Source organism: Frieseomelitta varia, unplaced genomic scaffold, assembly GCF_011392965.1.
Source record: "Frieseomelitta varia isolate USP_RPSP 00005682 unplaced genomic scaffold, Fvar_1.2 scaffold_418, whole genome shotgun sequence".
Lineage (NCBI taxonomy): Eukaryota > Metazoa > Arthropoda > Insecta > Hymenoptera > Apidae > Frieseomelitta > Frieseomelitta varia.
The window spans coordinates 403,673-418,633 of NW_025110166.1; the positions used below are offsets into that span (position 1 = coordinate 403,673).

Below are 14,961 nucleotides of genomic sequence, written 5' to 3' on the forward strand. Positions count from 1 at the left end.
GTAACTAATTACAACTTTGAATTATATTAACTCATTTATAATTTTGAATTATATTAACTCATTAAGAACTAATATTGCATTAACGTTAACATTTTATTTGCAATTCTATTTCAATCAATTTACATTATAAAACTCCTATTTTTTCATATTGTGATTGTAAGAGAAATTCCAAGGATTTGCTTATTTTATTATTGAGTTATCATATCTTCTACATAAATCTTACAATTTTTGAATTGATACTGTTTGATTCTTAATGGGTTAATGTAAAAATTCTACTATATACAAAATATAACAAAAATTAATCGGGACTGTATAAGAAAAATTGTAAATTTTCAGAACGATTCCAAAAATTTTGATTCAAAAATGGATATTAAATTTAAAAAGATATTTTAATTTATTAATACTTATCATAGAAAGCAAATTTTTTCAACAAACAATTTAATTTTGTGAGATTCAACATGATACTGTACGACAAATTTTGGACATGGAAAATGAAACTGTGTTACGATACAGAACAACAAAAGGAAGAAAATATAATAAAGAAAATGTTCCAATTTTATTTGCATTATAGAATGGAGTTACAAAAATTAAGTTATGAAGTAAATTGATTATTAGCACCTGTTTCTTTAATATAAAAAAACTTATAATATATGCTTTCAAATATAAATTAAGATCATTAAAAATTAAAAATATCATTTTAATATAAATTGGTAAGAAGACAATTTTGTATATTATAAATGATATTTATTTATTTTAATGATTAATATTAATTTACATATTTTGCATATATTCATGTTTTTTTATATTAAAAAGAAAATGATATCAATAAATTTTAAGATCAATATTTCTTAAAATAATCAGAAGTTAAATATTAACTGCTAATATTAAAAAGTAAAAAGAAGTTTGATATATTATTACATTTGTGTTTTTAAAGTATTGTAATATTGATTAAATCGATGAAATTATGTTATACTATTTGTCTTATATTTTTCAATGGTAATTGTAAGTAGAACGAATTATATACAGTTTGCGACATAAAGATTTATTAAACTAAATAAATTTATAGAATAGAATTTGACTGCTTTGGATGAATATTAGTCTGTAGCTAATTTCTAATTTCTTAAAAGTTTTACATTAATAGATAATAATAGGTAATAATATTAATAACATGTAATATATTTAGTGTAGAAAGTTCAATTTTGTATTTTGTCAAAGGAAAATTATTAGATTATGTACACTCTTAATATAAAAATAAGAATTTGTTCGTAATTATATAGGATATAAGTCAGGAATCCTTTTCATCATTATTAAATATAATGATGAATGCTCTATTAAGGATTTTCTGATGAAACGGTAAATAATATAAATTACATGTTTAATTTTATTCATAGTTTTATTAGTTTAGATTAATAATTATATTGTTTATATTATTATATATTTTCATGAAATAATATTTATTGTAATTTTTATTTAATAGATTGTAGGTGTATATAAAGTTTCATGTAGAAAAAATAAAAAAAATAGCTTATCTACTATTTTTAAGAAAATACAATATTAAGATACATTTTTCTTTTAGTAAACTGTAAATGAATTTTCAAATAATTGTGCTAGATCTTCTTTTGACTGTTCTCGTGGTGCTAATTTTGTAATACGATGCTGAAATAATGTAAGAATAAATTAGTAATAAGAAAGATAATGTATAATTTTTAAAATGTATGTAAAAAACATTGTATGATCATACAAAAAGAATTATTATATTATTGTGACAATTGTAAATTTGTTATATATATATGGAATTTTAAAAATATAATAAATTTACTTAATTGGCATAATTCATGTATAGTGACTAATAAATCACTATTATAAATAAATCACTATTCATTTAACTTTTCTCTATATCCCAATATATTTTTTGAATAGAAGATAATCTTAAAATTAAATAAAATTATTTTAAAACATAATTACACCATAACTATATGCTACTAAATAGAGTAATATATAACTATTATATAAATTATAACTATATTATACTATATAACTATAATATATAACATAACTATATTAATATAGTTATATATTATTTTATTTAATGGCAACAAATGTCTTATAGAAAAGAATCAAAGATCATGGTTTTGTATAAGCGTGTTCTGACAAATGAATCATTTAAAGAATATAACTTTTTATGAGTTTATATATTTATATATTTAATTGTTCTGATATATTCATGCATCAAAAAATGCATCCATTGTAATCATAATAACGGATCTTACTTGTGGTAAAGTGCCCTTAACTAACGTAGGTATATCTTCAGTTTTGAATCCTAATTCGGCTAAACCATTTTCAATTTTCATCATTTGCATATATTCTCTTACAGTGTCTGCTAATATTTGACCGGCATCACTCTTTTTAGCTCGGCTAATATCAGTACCAAGTAATTCAGCGGCTTCTAAATGTCTTTCTGGACACGCCCGTCCAAGAAAAGAAAATATAGCAGGTGCTGATACAACAACTGAAAGACCGTGTGGTATTAAAGCATGATTCTTGCCATAACCCTACAATAAATAATATAGTAATATTAATTTATAAATAATATAATTTAATCAGAAATATTTAGATAAATGTAATTAATTTTGTGTAATATATATACAAAAAATATAATTAAAAATATAATTTGGTCAGAATAATTATTTACTGTTTATACAGCATATTAAAATATAATTTTGATGTCACTAAAATACTAATTATTCTAATTTTGTTAATGAATATTTTTTTTAGTTCTTATATAATTTCATATTTTTTTGTTAATAGAAGTATTTGCTATATTGTAAAAATAAAACACATAATAAACTGTCTAATAGAGTATTTATATTCTCTATTTTATTTTTTTATAAGAAAAATAAAATATACTTACTTTTTAAAATTATTTAAATACTAATTATAAGCTAATAATAATATTAATAATCTACTATTAAACTTTTAATTTATCATTCTACTATACCTCTGCTTGAAAACTTCGCACATTTCCACTAATAGCATAAGACAGTGCATGGCAAAGGTGAACTCCAGCATTACCAAATCCAACACCTGCCATAGTACTTGCAAGATGCATGTTACTTCTGGCTTCAAGATCATCTTGATTATATACTGCTCTTTTAAAATATCTGTGTAAAAAAAAATAAGTAAAAACATTACACTTTTCAATTTCATGCAATTCTTATTTTACTATTAATTTAATTTTATATTTAAAAATAATAAAAATATAAATAAAAGTGTACAGAAAGTGTAAATAACTGATCTCTCTCTTTTAAAAAACTGAAAAATAAAGTAAATTATATAAATGTAAATTACGTTAAAAATACTAAATATTAAATAACACTTGAACATTCTCTAATATTGTGGTTAGGTTAATTATTTAAAAAAAATGATTATATACTTGCGCATTATTTGAAGAGCATATTTTGCCCACACATCACTAATAGCATTGCTTCCTTGATAGGCTGGTCTAAGAATTGGATTTGGAGGACAATCTCTTTCTGTATATGGTATTGCAGTAAAAGATTCAAGGGCATGACACAGCACATCAAAACCAGAAAAAGCACAGACCCTTTCTGGCATACATAATGTATGATTTGGATCAACAAGACCTAAGGTAGGTCTCAGAGCTCTGTTATAATTAAAATTTTCAAAATAAACAATTGCTAATAACTATGAAATAAACAGTAATAAAAATTATAAATAATACTTAATAATATATAACATACATACATACATATAAAATGTAAGTTATTAGTAATTAGATAATAATTATATTGCTAGAACATTATTATATTAATTATATTATAATTATATTGTTAGAATATTATTATTTATATACTATTACTTTTTTCTATGTAAAATTATAAATAATAATGTACCTATTAGCAATTCCAGTTTTAGTTTTAAGTGATTTATAATCAAAGATAGAAACGCCAGTTGTTTCTGAACCAGTACCAGATGTAGTTGGTACTGCTATTAATGGTTTTAATGGAATTGTGATTGGTTTTCCTTTACCAATAGGTTCATTTACATAATCTAAAAATTCTGCATGTGAATCACAACTATAAAGATTTGCTGCCTTACAAGTGTCCATTACAGAACCACCTCCTACCTAATGAATTAAATTTATAACAAACAAATAAATAAATATATATATACACTTCATTTATTTGTTATATATTATATATATCTTGTAATTGATCTTAAGAACTTTAATTATCTTTAATATCTCTTTAATACTTTCTTTAATGCAATAAGAATAATTATCTTCTTTATCTTCTTTTTTTATTTCTTAGAATATTAGAATTTAGAATTTTTGTTTGCTAGTTGAAGAATATAAAAATATGTTCTAAATATATTTTTTAGAAAAATGGAAATGATAATTTTTAAATAATATTTACATATATGTTTGTCTCTTACCGCTATAAAAGCATCAAATTGTCCACGTTTAGCAAATTCAATAGCATCTTTCAGACTTTCTTCTGTAGGCTCTACACGTACTTTATCATAAACTGTAGTTTGAATTCCATACTTAGTAAGGCTGTCCATAGCAGTTTTAATAGGTGGTAAATTTATTAAGTTAGAATCTGTCATTAAACACACATTTTTTGAACCAAAATTTTGCATATCCATACCCAATTCTTTTGTAACACCAATACCATATCGTATTGTAGAACAAGCCATCTATAATTATTTATATTTATTAAAATTAAATTAATAAAAATAAGATTTAATCAATGACAAAAAAAAAATTTTATTCTTAGAAACTTAATTTTAGAGTTATTTTTTATGCTTTTAAATAAATAAAAATAATTTGTCACAATATATAAGCCATATTGTCACAAATCATAATGTCATAATATATAAGCACTATAACATAGAAACATAATAAAGATTATTTAAAGCAATTAAATAAGTTGTGTTTTGTCAAAAATTTTATATGATAACAAATATGATAGTTTTAAAGATGTTCTTTACGTATATTAATTACAATCTGGTATGTATTTTATAATTAATAACAAATTTAACTTCAATGTTAGATTATTTGTTACCAAATGTTGAAAATACCTCAAATGCATATTCTTTTGCTGGAACAGCATTAGCTACTGTACTACGAGCTTTCCTTAATTCATGTAAAGTTGTACCTCCTGGATTTCCATGAGCTGGGCATTTACATCTATAAATAATTTATACTGATTAATGAAAAAGAATTATAAAATGAAGTTAAATACTATACAATTATTTAATATATACAACAAAAGTATTTGTGAAAAAACAAATTATTGATTATAAAATTTACTGAAAATTTTAATATTTTAATACATTTACAACAATTAATTTCTTAATTAAATATTGATATAAATATTTAATATAATTTTAAAGACATATAGTCACATATTAAGTTAATTAAATTTATTATATATAATACAATTTTAAATTTATTGTATATATACAATAATAAATATACATAAATAAATTTAATGTCTAAAATATAAATATATACAGTTGTTTAAAATTTTGAATATAAATTTCCTTACATTTTTATCAGAACAATATCATACAAATATATAACATATAGAATATTTTGAAATTGATAAACATTAAAATATTTTGGAATTAACAAAATATCATGTATCCTTTAATATATTGCATAAATATTGCTGTCATTAAATAAAAAAATGTCTTATTATATCACTTGTATATAGATTAAATGTATATATACCTCTATGTACATATAACATGCTTGTACGAAATAAGCACATATTTCATATATATATACTCACGACTGTAAGGATATAACTTGCAATAAATCTAAAATACGTTTTTTGGGAATTTTTTCCATTTTTTCGTAGTATAATATATAATTGTAAAATAATATAAAAATTTAAAAAAAAAACACTGATTCAAATGTTCTTCGATCTCTTGGACTATTTTGAACGGAATGACATGATTCTGTTGTATTTAACTACTGCATGTTGACATGATTTTATCTATGTAGATAACAGTCAGTGCCGTATCTACATATACTACCATTTATATCATTAGTGTAGTATTTTTTAATACAAAATTTAAGTTTTATATTATATTTTATTAGAATTATATTAATTATTTTATATTATATTATATTATATAAGAAATTATACCTTAAAATTATTTCTAATATTAGTAAAATTATATATATGGATAATTAATATTTGGATAAATATGCATAAATGGATAACAAGTTGATTGAGACATTATAAATGACATTGTTGATAAGTGAGGTCAAACATGAAAGTGTTTGAAATTTTATTGTATGTATATGTAACATATTTGAAATCTAAATATATTTACAAGTTTTGTATTGTTTTAGCTCAAAATTTTATTTCTTTTTTACAATATTGTTTAATTGAATTTTATTTAAATATTATAATTAAATATGTAACATGTAAAGAAGTATATACATATTATATATTGATTTTAATAAGAATTTTTCAATACTAATAAGGAAAATATTTTCATCCTTAATCATAATGATAAAAATATTTTTTCATTCAGTACAATATTTGACTTTGTATTATTCCAAAAATTAATTCAATATTTGACATAATTTCTATTTAAATCTTATTTAAAAATCTAATTTAAAAATATCTCCATTTGTTACAAGAAGTTTCTATAAAAATTTATTGAACTGCAATTGAAACATTACAAATGAATCAATATTAAACAATTATTAATAAATAATTACTATTTATGTATAACATAGAAAATTACACAAAGCAGAATTTTGATTTATTAGCGCAGTTAAAATAAATCAAAGTATGACGAAATTTTTTTGTCCAAAATATTTTTGTGTACGTATTTACTATCTTTTTTTTTAACAGAGGACAACGTAATACTGAGAGAAAAAAAAATTTAAATATACAAACGTAATAAATCATTTGGCTCGAATGTATGTTTATAATCATAAAATAACAGATAATCAAAATTCCAGATACAATAATATTTTGTTTATATAATCCTTATTTATCGGAACTATATAACCTCTATTTTAATCAATACGCCATTAAATGAATTTTACTAATTGCATCCATTTATTGAAACTTGAATTCCTATTATATAAATGAAAAGTCATTGATGTAGAGAATTACAATGATATAATATAAACTCTAATTATATTATTGTATTATCATAATATGTATATTATGTATACATGTTACGTATATATATATAAAATTTCTTTACCAAATTCATATAAGAGAAATTCTACTGTCAATATCTGGTAATAGTAATAATATTAATTTATCAATTTTTTGCAATATTTTTATTTTATAATATACTAGGATATGAAATTTATCATATCATTGTTATCGTATATATACATATAAATTATGAAGTTTTATAAATAAAGAAAATTATCTTTTTTTTTGGTCAGAAAGTAAGTGTTAAAAATAAAAAAATTTATCATTGTCTTTTACTATGATCAAAATTTTATTAAAACGTTATACATTATTTACAATACGTAGTGTAATATGTAGCACATAATGTACTACTTATACTACGAAACATTAACTTAGTACTACGTGTAGTACTTAGTAGAAAATACTTAACTATTTATGGCTTAAACAATTATTACAAGTGATGCTGTTACCATCACCGTAACAAAGAATTATGAATCTTATAGTTTTTATATATTACTGTAACTGAACAATATTATTTAAAATATAAAATTATATTCGTTACGTTTTAAAATCCTATTTTTTAAACTTTTTATTTTTTCTTGTTTCAACTTGTTTTTTACAATACATTTATTTATCTAAAGTTGCAATTTTACAATTATCAGTAATAACCAATAAAAGTATATTAATTATGCAATATTAATTAAATGTACATTTAGTTGAATTATTAATATATTATTTTGTAAAATCGTGCTTAACTGAATTGAAAGAAATACAAATTATTTATGCAAGTAAAAGTTTCGTAAAAATGCATAAATTTTCTTAAAACGTTATTAAGTATCATAAATCAAAATCTTAAAAATACAGAAATAGATATTCTAAAAAATATGCTTTTTAGATTATCTTAATTATATATAAAAAATATTCTCCCGTACATTTATCATTATTTATGAATATTTTATAATATTAAATGTAAAAGTTTATATATTTTCTTTATTTTTACTATTAGAAATATAATATTTTTACATACCGCACGTTTTTCCGATGTGTTATTAAATTGTGTATCGATATTGAAAATATTTTTTTAAACATCTTTTTACCTTCTTTAATATCTGGTTAAATTGAATTATGTTGATTGTTAAGTAACTCATTATTTAGTTGTAATTAATAATGAACTTAAACGCTTTCTGGCACGATTTTATCATAATGGAATGTACTACTAGAATAAAAGCTTCCTCGTTTTGGAACATGCGGCGTAGCAATTTCTTCTTGAAGCGGTTTATAGACTAAACCGCAATTTTTGTTATCAATTAAACCTTGTCGAAGTATCATGGGTGGCCTAATAACAGGTCCTTGACCTCGTCGTTTCGCCAAATGAATTGCAATATGCACCGTTAGTAAAAGAATCATTGCAATTATAATAATTACGATAACTACAGGCCAAAGTGCACTAGTATACCAGGGATGATATTCCATGTTTTCAGAAGCAACAAAATCTTCGTATTCTTCATCTTGAGTTGTCCACGCTTTATCAGATTCTTCATTCGATTTCATTCCATGATCAAAGTTTTGCAGTTTAAATAATTCCTAATACAAAAAAAAACATTTCATTATTCATGTTTGATGAAATAATTATTATTGATAAAATTTCTCACATAATATTAGATTCTCACATAATATTTCTCACATAATATTAGATTCTTATATTTTACAAATTACATTAGTAAAATTTCAAAATATTAATTATATTTGATTTCGACTTTTGGAAAAAAGATATTTTTTTATTTATTATTAGTTTATTATTAATTTTGATTAAATACTAAATGTATTTTAAACTGAAAAAGTTATTAAACTTGTGATAATGAAAATTATTATAAAATTTATACATACTTCATCACTTTCAACATTACTTCTAAATAGAGGATCTGAATCTTCTGATGTGTCGAATCCTCCAACGAAAATTTTCAATTTCTTTTCTTTATGAGGAACTGGTCTTGGTCGTGGTCCAGTACTAACGCCTTCACAAACAATTTTTGCCAAATCTGTCCATTGGCTAATACCTTCAGAATCTTGATAGTTGTCACCGTTACCATAATTGCTTATATATCTGTAAATTTCAAAAAACGCATATATTTAATTTAATTTATACACTTTTAATATTTTATATTTAAAGTTTTTTCTTTCTATTGACAGTAATAGAAAGAAAAGTAATAGTTCAAAATTTGTCTACAATTTTAACACCAATATTTTATATTAATAAAAATAAAGTTTTACTTAAATGAAGAAAGCTATTTTTTTTATTACTGAAATAAAAAAGGAATCAATCATTAAGAATTTCTAGAAAAAATTCTAGTTTTTTCGGAGTCTACAGTGAATTATATATAAACATGATAAATACTTTGACGTTTCAATTGGTGTTACACCATGATCAGTAAGCCATTGTACAGCATCATTAAATTCAAGATCACAATCAATAGGATTGTGTGATAAATCCAAACTAACAAGTTTCGGCGTTGCTTTTAGTTCTTCCACAGTAATTCGACGAAGGAGATTTTGCCGAACTGACAGGGATCTAAAAATAATATTAATAGGGATTTTTAAATAATAATCGATAACACGCTTAAATATCTCGCAATAAAAAAAATATTTTAATATTTTGCAAATATAAATATAAAAACAAATTTTTTTTACAACAAAAATATATGTACCGTAAACTAATCAGCTGAACTCTAGCTTCGGACCAAACTCTCTCTAAAGCGCATCTGCTTACGTCGAGTTTAGTAAGATCGGTAGCCTCCAGGAAAGGTGTTACTTGTAATGTTGTCAAAGGATTACCAGCAAGACTGAGTTTCGTTAAACTAGTGGCACCACTGAACATGTTATTTTCTAACGTACTAATTATATTATCAGAAAGATCAAGAACTCGTAAAGATGAGAGACGACTCAGAAGTCCGTTTGGAAGACCAGTTAAACGATTTCTAGATAAATTTAACCGCGTTATTGCTGGCATGGCATTGAAAGTTTCTTTCTCGAGGAAATACAAGCCACAGTTAGAGCATTCAAATCGATATACGCTGTAAGAATATATTTAATTATAAATGCAATTTTATACAAAGTCAATATCAATTTAATTATATGTATGTATGTATATATATATATGTTGCATGACAATAAAATTCCGGATATAGTTGAAGATAAAAGTTTCTTTAAAAATTACATGAAATAATAATTAAAGAATTTTACCACTAACGATAACAATGTTTAAATAAGACGAAAATAGAAGAGATCTTAAGGTAATGAAATTTCAAATGAATTGAATATAATCTCTTGTTTAGAATGTTTAATAACTCGATTTAAGATCTTTAAATGAAAATTTGTAGTAGTTTCTACAGATTCTATAAAGATTTGTATATAATTATATCAATAATTATATATAATTATATAATAAAATTATTTTAATAAAGAAATTAAATTTCTGTTTGAAAATTACATATATATACATATACATACATAGCTTTAGTAATAAATGGATGTGTGAATGCATTACTAAAGTTATGAAGAGAATTATCATTATATATAACAGAATATTTGAAAAAATTATCTTACTTGAATGTATCATACTCAAGTCCAAATGTTTTAAATATTGGTAAAGTTTTCAATTCAGGATTGTCATTCATTAATAAAACTTGTAGCCTTGAATTAGCTCTTAAATGATGTTCTGTTAGAGAAGTTAGTTTATTATTACTAATATCAAGAGAATTAAGTTTATCAAGATTGGCAAAGGCATGTTGATGAATTCTTTTGAGGCCATTCGAATTAATTATCAATTGATCCAATGAGGGTACACCAGAAAGATCATCTTTCGCTATAATCCTGATTTTATTATTAGAAGCATCTAATAATTTTAATTTAGTTGTTTGTATAGTACTCAAGCTTGTTAAATTATTTCCTAAAAAATAAATATACATATATAATTATCAATATAAATCAATTAATTAGTCATTAAATGTCAATATTAATTTCTAATAATTATTGTTGATGATTACAGATATTAATCATGAATATTATACTGAAACAAAAAAACTCTTGTTTTTTTCCTTTCACAATTAATATATTGATTTTATAAATAAACTTTTTTATTATTATTTAATATGACGCTAGTAAACAATTTTCTCACGATTTGCAAGAACGATTGCATCAACTAAATATACAAATTAGTACGATTAACTACATTAATCTTACCAGCAATATGAAGCGTTTGAACCCCATTATTAGAAAAAAGATCAATAGGAATTTCATTCAATAAATTGTCCGAAAGATTCACTTCCACAAGTGATTCCAACATTTTGAAAGTTGTGCTATCAATTTCCTTTAACTTGTTGCCTTTTAAATTAACATAAGTTAGACTTTTCATTTTTAAAAATGCTGTACGTTTCAGTTTCATTAAACCATTATAGGAAAAATCAAATTCTGTTACTGATGGAGCATCAAACAGACCATGTTTTGTCAATTTCAAATCTTGTGTATGTTTCAACGGATTTCCAGAGATAGCAAGTAATGACAATTGTCTGATGCTTTGGAAAGTGTTCCGATGAATATCTTGAAGATCGTTACGTGTTAAATTTATAGAAAACAAATACGGTATTCCATCAAACGCAGTTTGATTTAATTCGACTATCCTTGTGTCAGTAATCACAATAGATTCCAATTGCTGAAATCCACGTGACTGAAATGCATGAGGGCCGAGACGAATTTGACCAGCATTTTCTATGCGCAAATGTACAATACCCCTATCAAAAAATTGATGTTCCACAAGTTTAGTGCACCTAAGTACAGAAAGAAAAGATTTTTAGTATACACATCCTAATTGATATTTGAATTTTTATTATTTAGAAATTACGCGCTTGCAATTTATAATAAATTATTAAACTAATAATTGCATTTATGATATTATAAATCCCTTAAGAATTTACTGAATTTTAACTGTAATAAATTTGTATAAAATAATATTTTTCGAAAAAGAACTATTATTGCATACTATAATAAGTCTACTTATCAATATTGCGTTTATCTATTGTACAAAAGAAATAATTAAACTATATTATATGCGTACGTTGCAGTTGCTGCAGCTGCATACTCCCCGGCACATTTGCAATAATCAGGACATTGTGTCATAACTTGTTCATCATCTTCGGGCTCTTCATCGTATTCGTCGTCATCGTCTTCATCGTCGTATTCATCTTCATTCTCATTTTCTTCTTCCTCGCTTGAATCATCTTCGTAAGGTTCGTCTTCATCTTCAACTAATTTCGTTATAGCATTTTTCTCTGTTGTGTTATCACTAGTTATCCTTGATATGGATTCGTTGTTAACTATTTGTGCATATTGCGCCTGCAAATATTTCCATTTTAAAATTTAAGTAATAATTTAATTTAAATGGCGGTCTAAATTAACAATTTTTTAAATTTTTACTCAAAATGTAATATAAAAAAAAAAAAGATTGTTCTATTATCAGAAAATTTCATTAATCGAATACTTTTGTCTGCCTATTAATTCGAATATTAGAGATTCTATTATAAAACATGTGTAATATATATGTGTGTATGTGTGTATTATATGTCTATAAAATTGGTTATCATTTCAATCATTGTCAGTTATACACAAAAATTTACAAATCACCTTAGAATTAGAAGCTTCTTCGTTTAAAGTACGAATTTCTTGCATAAGCATATCCTTAGGACCAAGGAAGGGTTTTAAAAGCTTTAAATCATCTTTTTTTAATTTTACCCTTTCATTCTCAGTAGAAGACGTTTCATCTTTCGTTTGTCCAGTTGATGTAGCGATGGAATAAGACTCTTTCCTTGATGTACCATTCACCTTAAGTAAAGGTTTTTTCGATTCTGCAGAACCATCTAAATTGTTCACGTGTGACTTAATTCTCAATGATACGTGTGTAGTTGATGCTTCAATATTATCAGACGAAGTATCAATTCGACAAACCACTCCAGTTACGAGTATCGTAAGTAGCAAAGCAGTTAGAGTCTTCATTTTAAAAACCTACAAAAAGAGAAAAAAAAACCATTTTTATTTAATTATATAAATTTTGAATTATGATCATTATATATACTTGTATTTCTATTTAAAAATTTGGAAGATCATTTACTTTTTGAACGAAAACAAATTCTTCCTACATTATACTATTTTGAACTGAATATAATTAATTGAAACTTTTTTAATACTAAAAGATAATGCTATGAGTGAAATATTTATTCATTAAAAGCATTCGTTATTTCTTTTGAAATTTTGATATGCAAATTCTCGAGTGAGAATGTATAATTTTAGGAATAATATATTCAAAAGTATTTGTGATTTTTAAGACAACATATTTCGAAATTTTTAACAAATTTTACTTTTTTGAAGATGTCATATGCTTTTCAATATATTTGTCCTTAATTTTCTACCTATCATTGACAAGTTTAACATAAATCAAACATAAATTACAAAATTAATTAATTAATATTAATTTAGCGATAACGCATATTACTACAATTCATTCTTAGATAATTTAAAATTTTAAATATAATTTTATATTAATAATATATTTTGTATGTATAGGAGTTGTTTTGGATATTTCAGATATAAAAATGAATATTTGTAGAAAATGTTTCACATACAGTTCTAGATTCTCATTTAATAACTTCATTTTTTCAATTTGTTTTACAGAATGTTTTAAAAACTTATGATTATGTAATAATCAATATTAAATTACATATTTATGTACAATATTATCTTTTTCCATTGTAGTTACGTAGTAACCCTATAATTATTTTCATTGCTTTCATTTTCTCTTCTCCTCCTCCACTTCCCTTTTATTCTATTTTATTTCTCAACTCAAGAATTTCAAGAATATTTCTGGATACCTACGTGCCTTAATAAAAGCTGCAATACGAAAAGAGGATTATGATATCTGTACGATTGATGATATTTGAGTATTAATTCATTAAAATAAAGAAAAAAATAAAATTTGTTTAAAATTATGAAATTATTTCGTGGTTTTCTAATGAAATTGTTCTATCATTTTGATGAATTTGATTAATATTCTCAATGCATGTTATAGATTTCACAATATTTCGCAATGTCGTTTATAGGATCAATAGCAATAGTAATATAAGGACACATCTCGTTAATATGTAGATGTGAAGACATTAACAATATTGAAAGAAAGAATCCTATGTTATATTTTTAGAAACGAAAAATTTCGTTTCAATTTAATTGTAAAATTGAAAAGTAAACACATAAGATGTATTGCAAATTCTACAAAAACAACATGGCAGTAGTATTAAAAAAAATATATATATATAAAATAAAAATTATATATATATAAAATAAATATAAAAATTATATATATATAAAACAAATATTGTAATATCTTTGCATATTATAGAATAATTATATATCAATGCAAATATTAAAAATAAAATAATAGTAATAATATACATAATAATAAAAATATGTATATAATAGTAATAATAATAAAAGAATACCAGCCTTTCTCTTTATTTCATTCATACACAATGCTTCTCAAGAATTCCTGGAATGACTGCTATCTGCCTCCATAAAGATTACAATGCCTTAAGCCTGCATCTGTTAAAACAGAGATATCTTTGAATTGAATTGAATTTAACAATAAGCAATTTTAAAATTGGCCAGTTTTTCTAAAAAAAAAAAAAAAAAAATGACAACACTCTTTAAACATTAATTAAAAATA

General features: G+C 23.0%; 2 protein-coding genes across 7 annotated transcripts in view; both read right to left on the reverse strand.

The window, feature by feature from the left end:
- Window positions 1-1,437: 1,437 nt before the first annotated feature.
- On the reverse strand, window positions 1,438-5,980 carry LOC122531829 (probable hydroxyacid-oxoacid transhydrogenase, mitochondrial). The gene is made up of 8 exons (XM_043660067.1): window positions 5,820-5,980; window positions 5,104-5,212; window positions 4,456-4,719; window positions 3,915-4,147; window positions 3,434-3,664; window positions 2,999-3,161; window positions 2,271-2,552; window positions 1,438-1,656 (listed from the first exon to the last, which is right to left on the reverse strand). Exons 1-8 carry the CDS (start codon window positions 5,876-5,878, stop codon window positions 1,573-1,575), a joined length of 1,425 nt encoding a protein of 474 aa, XP_043516002.1. The 5' UTR covers window positions 5,879-5,980; the 3' UTR covers window positions 1,438-1,572.
- A 1,502-nt stretch (window positions 5,981-7,482) lies between these two features.
- The window catches only part of LOC122531825 (extracellular matrix protein 2), a 32,123-nt gene continuing 24,644 nt past the window's right edge, over window positions 7,483-14,961 (reverse strand). For 2 of the 6 annotated variants that reach the window (XM_043660057.1, XM_043660058.1), the window contains exons 2-10: window positions 14,742-14,837; window positions 12,873-13,250; window positions 12,307-12,584; window positions 11,436-12,019; window positions 10,800-11,142; window positions 9,902-10,267; window positions 9,592-9,765; window positions 9,084-9,300; window positions 7,483-8,780 (exon numbers count right to left, since the gene is read on the reverse strand). In XM_043660057.1, coding sequence (XP_043515992.1) covers window positions 8,370-8,780; window positions 9,084-9,300; window positions 9,592-9,765; window positions 9,902-10,267; window positions 10,800-11,142; window positions 11,436-12,019; window positions 12,307-12,584; window positions 12,873-13,250; window positions 14,742-14,762 — 2,772 coding nt within the window. In that variant the 5' untranslated portion in view covers window positions 14,763-14,837 and the 3' untranslated portion in view covers window positions 7,483-8,369. Of the gene's footprint in view, window positions 8,781-9,083; window positions 9,301-9,591; window positions 9,766-9,901; window positions 10,268-10,799; window positions 11,143-11,435; window positions 12,020-12,306; window positions 12,585-12,872; window positions 13,251-14,737; window positions 14,857-14,961 lie in introns of those variants that run through there. The other 4 variants (XM_043660062.1, XM_043660059.1, XM_043660060.1 and 1 more) reach the window with 4 other exon arrangements.

What these genes read in the sequence shown, in the direction of transcription:
- LOC122531829 (XM_043660067.1), bottom strand. Translation starts at nt 5,878, where the DNA reads ATGGAAAAAATTCCCAAAAAACGTATTTTAGATTTATTGCAAGTTATA. An exon ending in CAAGTTATATCCTTACAGTC is followed by an intron (nt 5,213 to 5,819) that starts GTGAGTATATAT and finishes AATTATTTATAG; the next exon opens with ATGTAAATGCCCAGCTCATG. An exon ending in TGCGAAGTTTTCAAGCAGAG is followed by an intron (nt 2,553 to 2,998) that starts GTATAGTAGAAT and finishes TATTTATTGTAG; the next exon opens with GGTTATGGCAAGAATCATGC.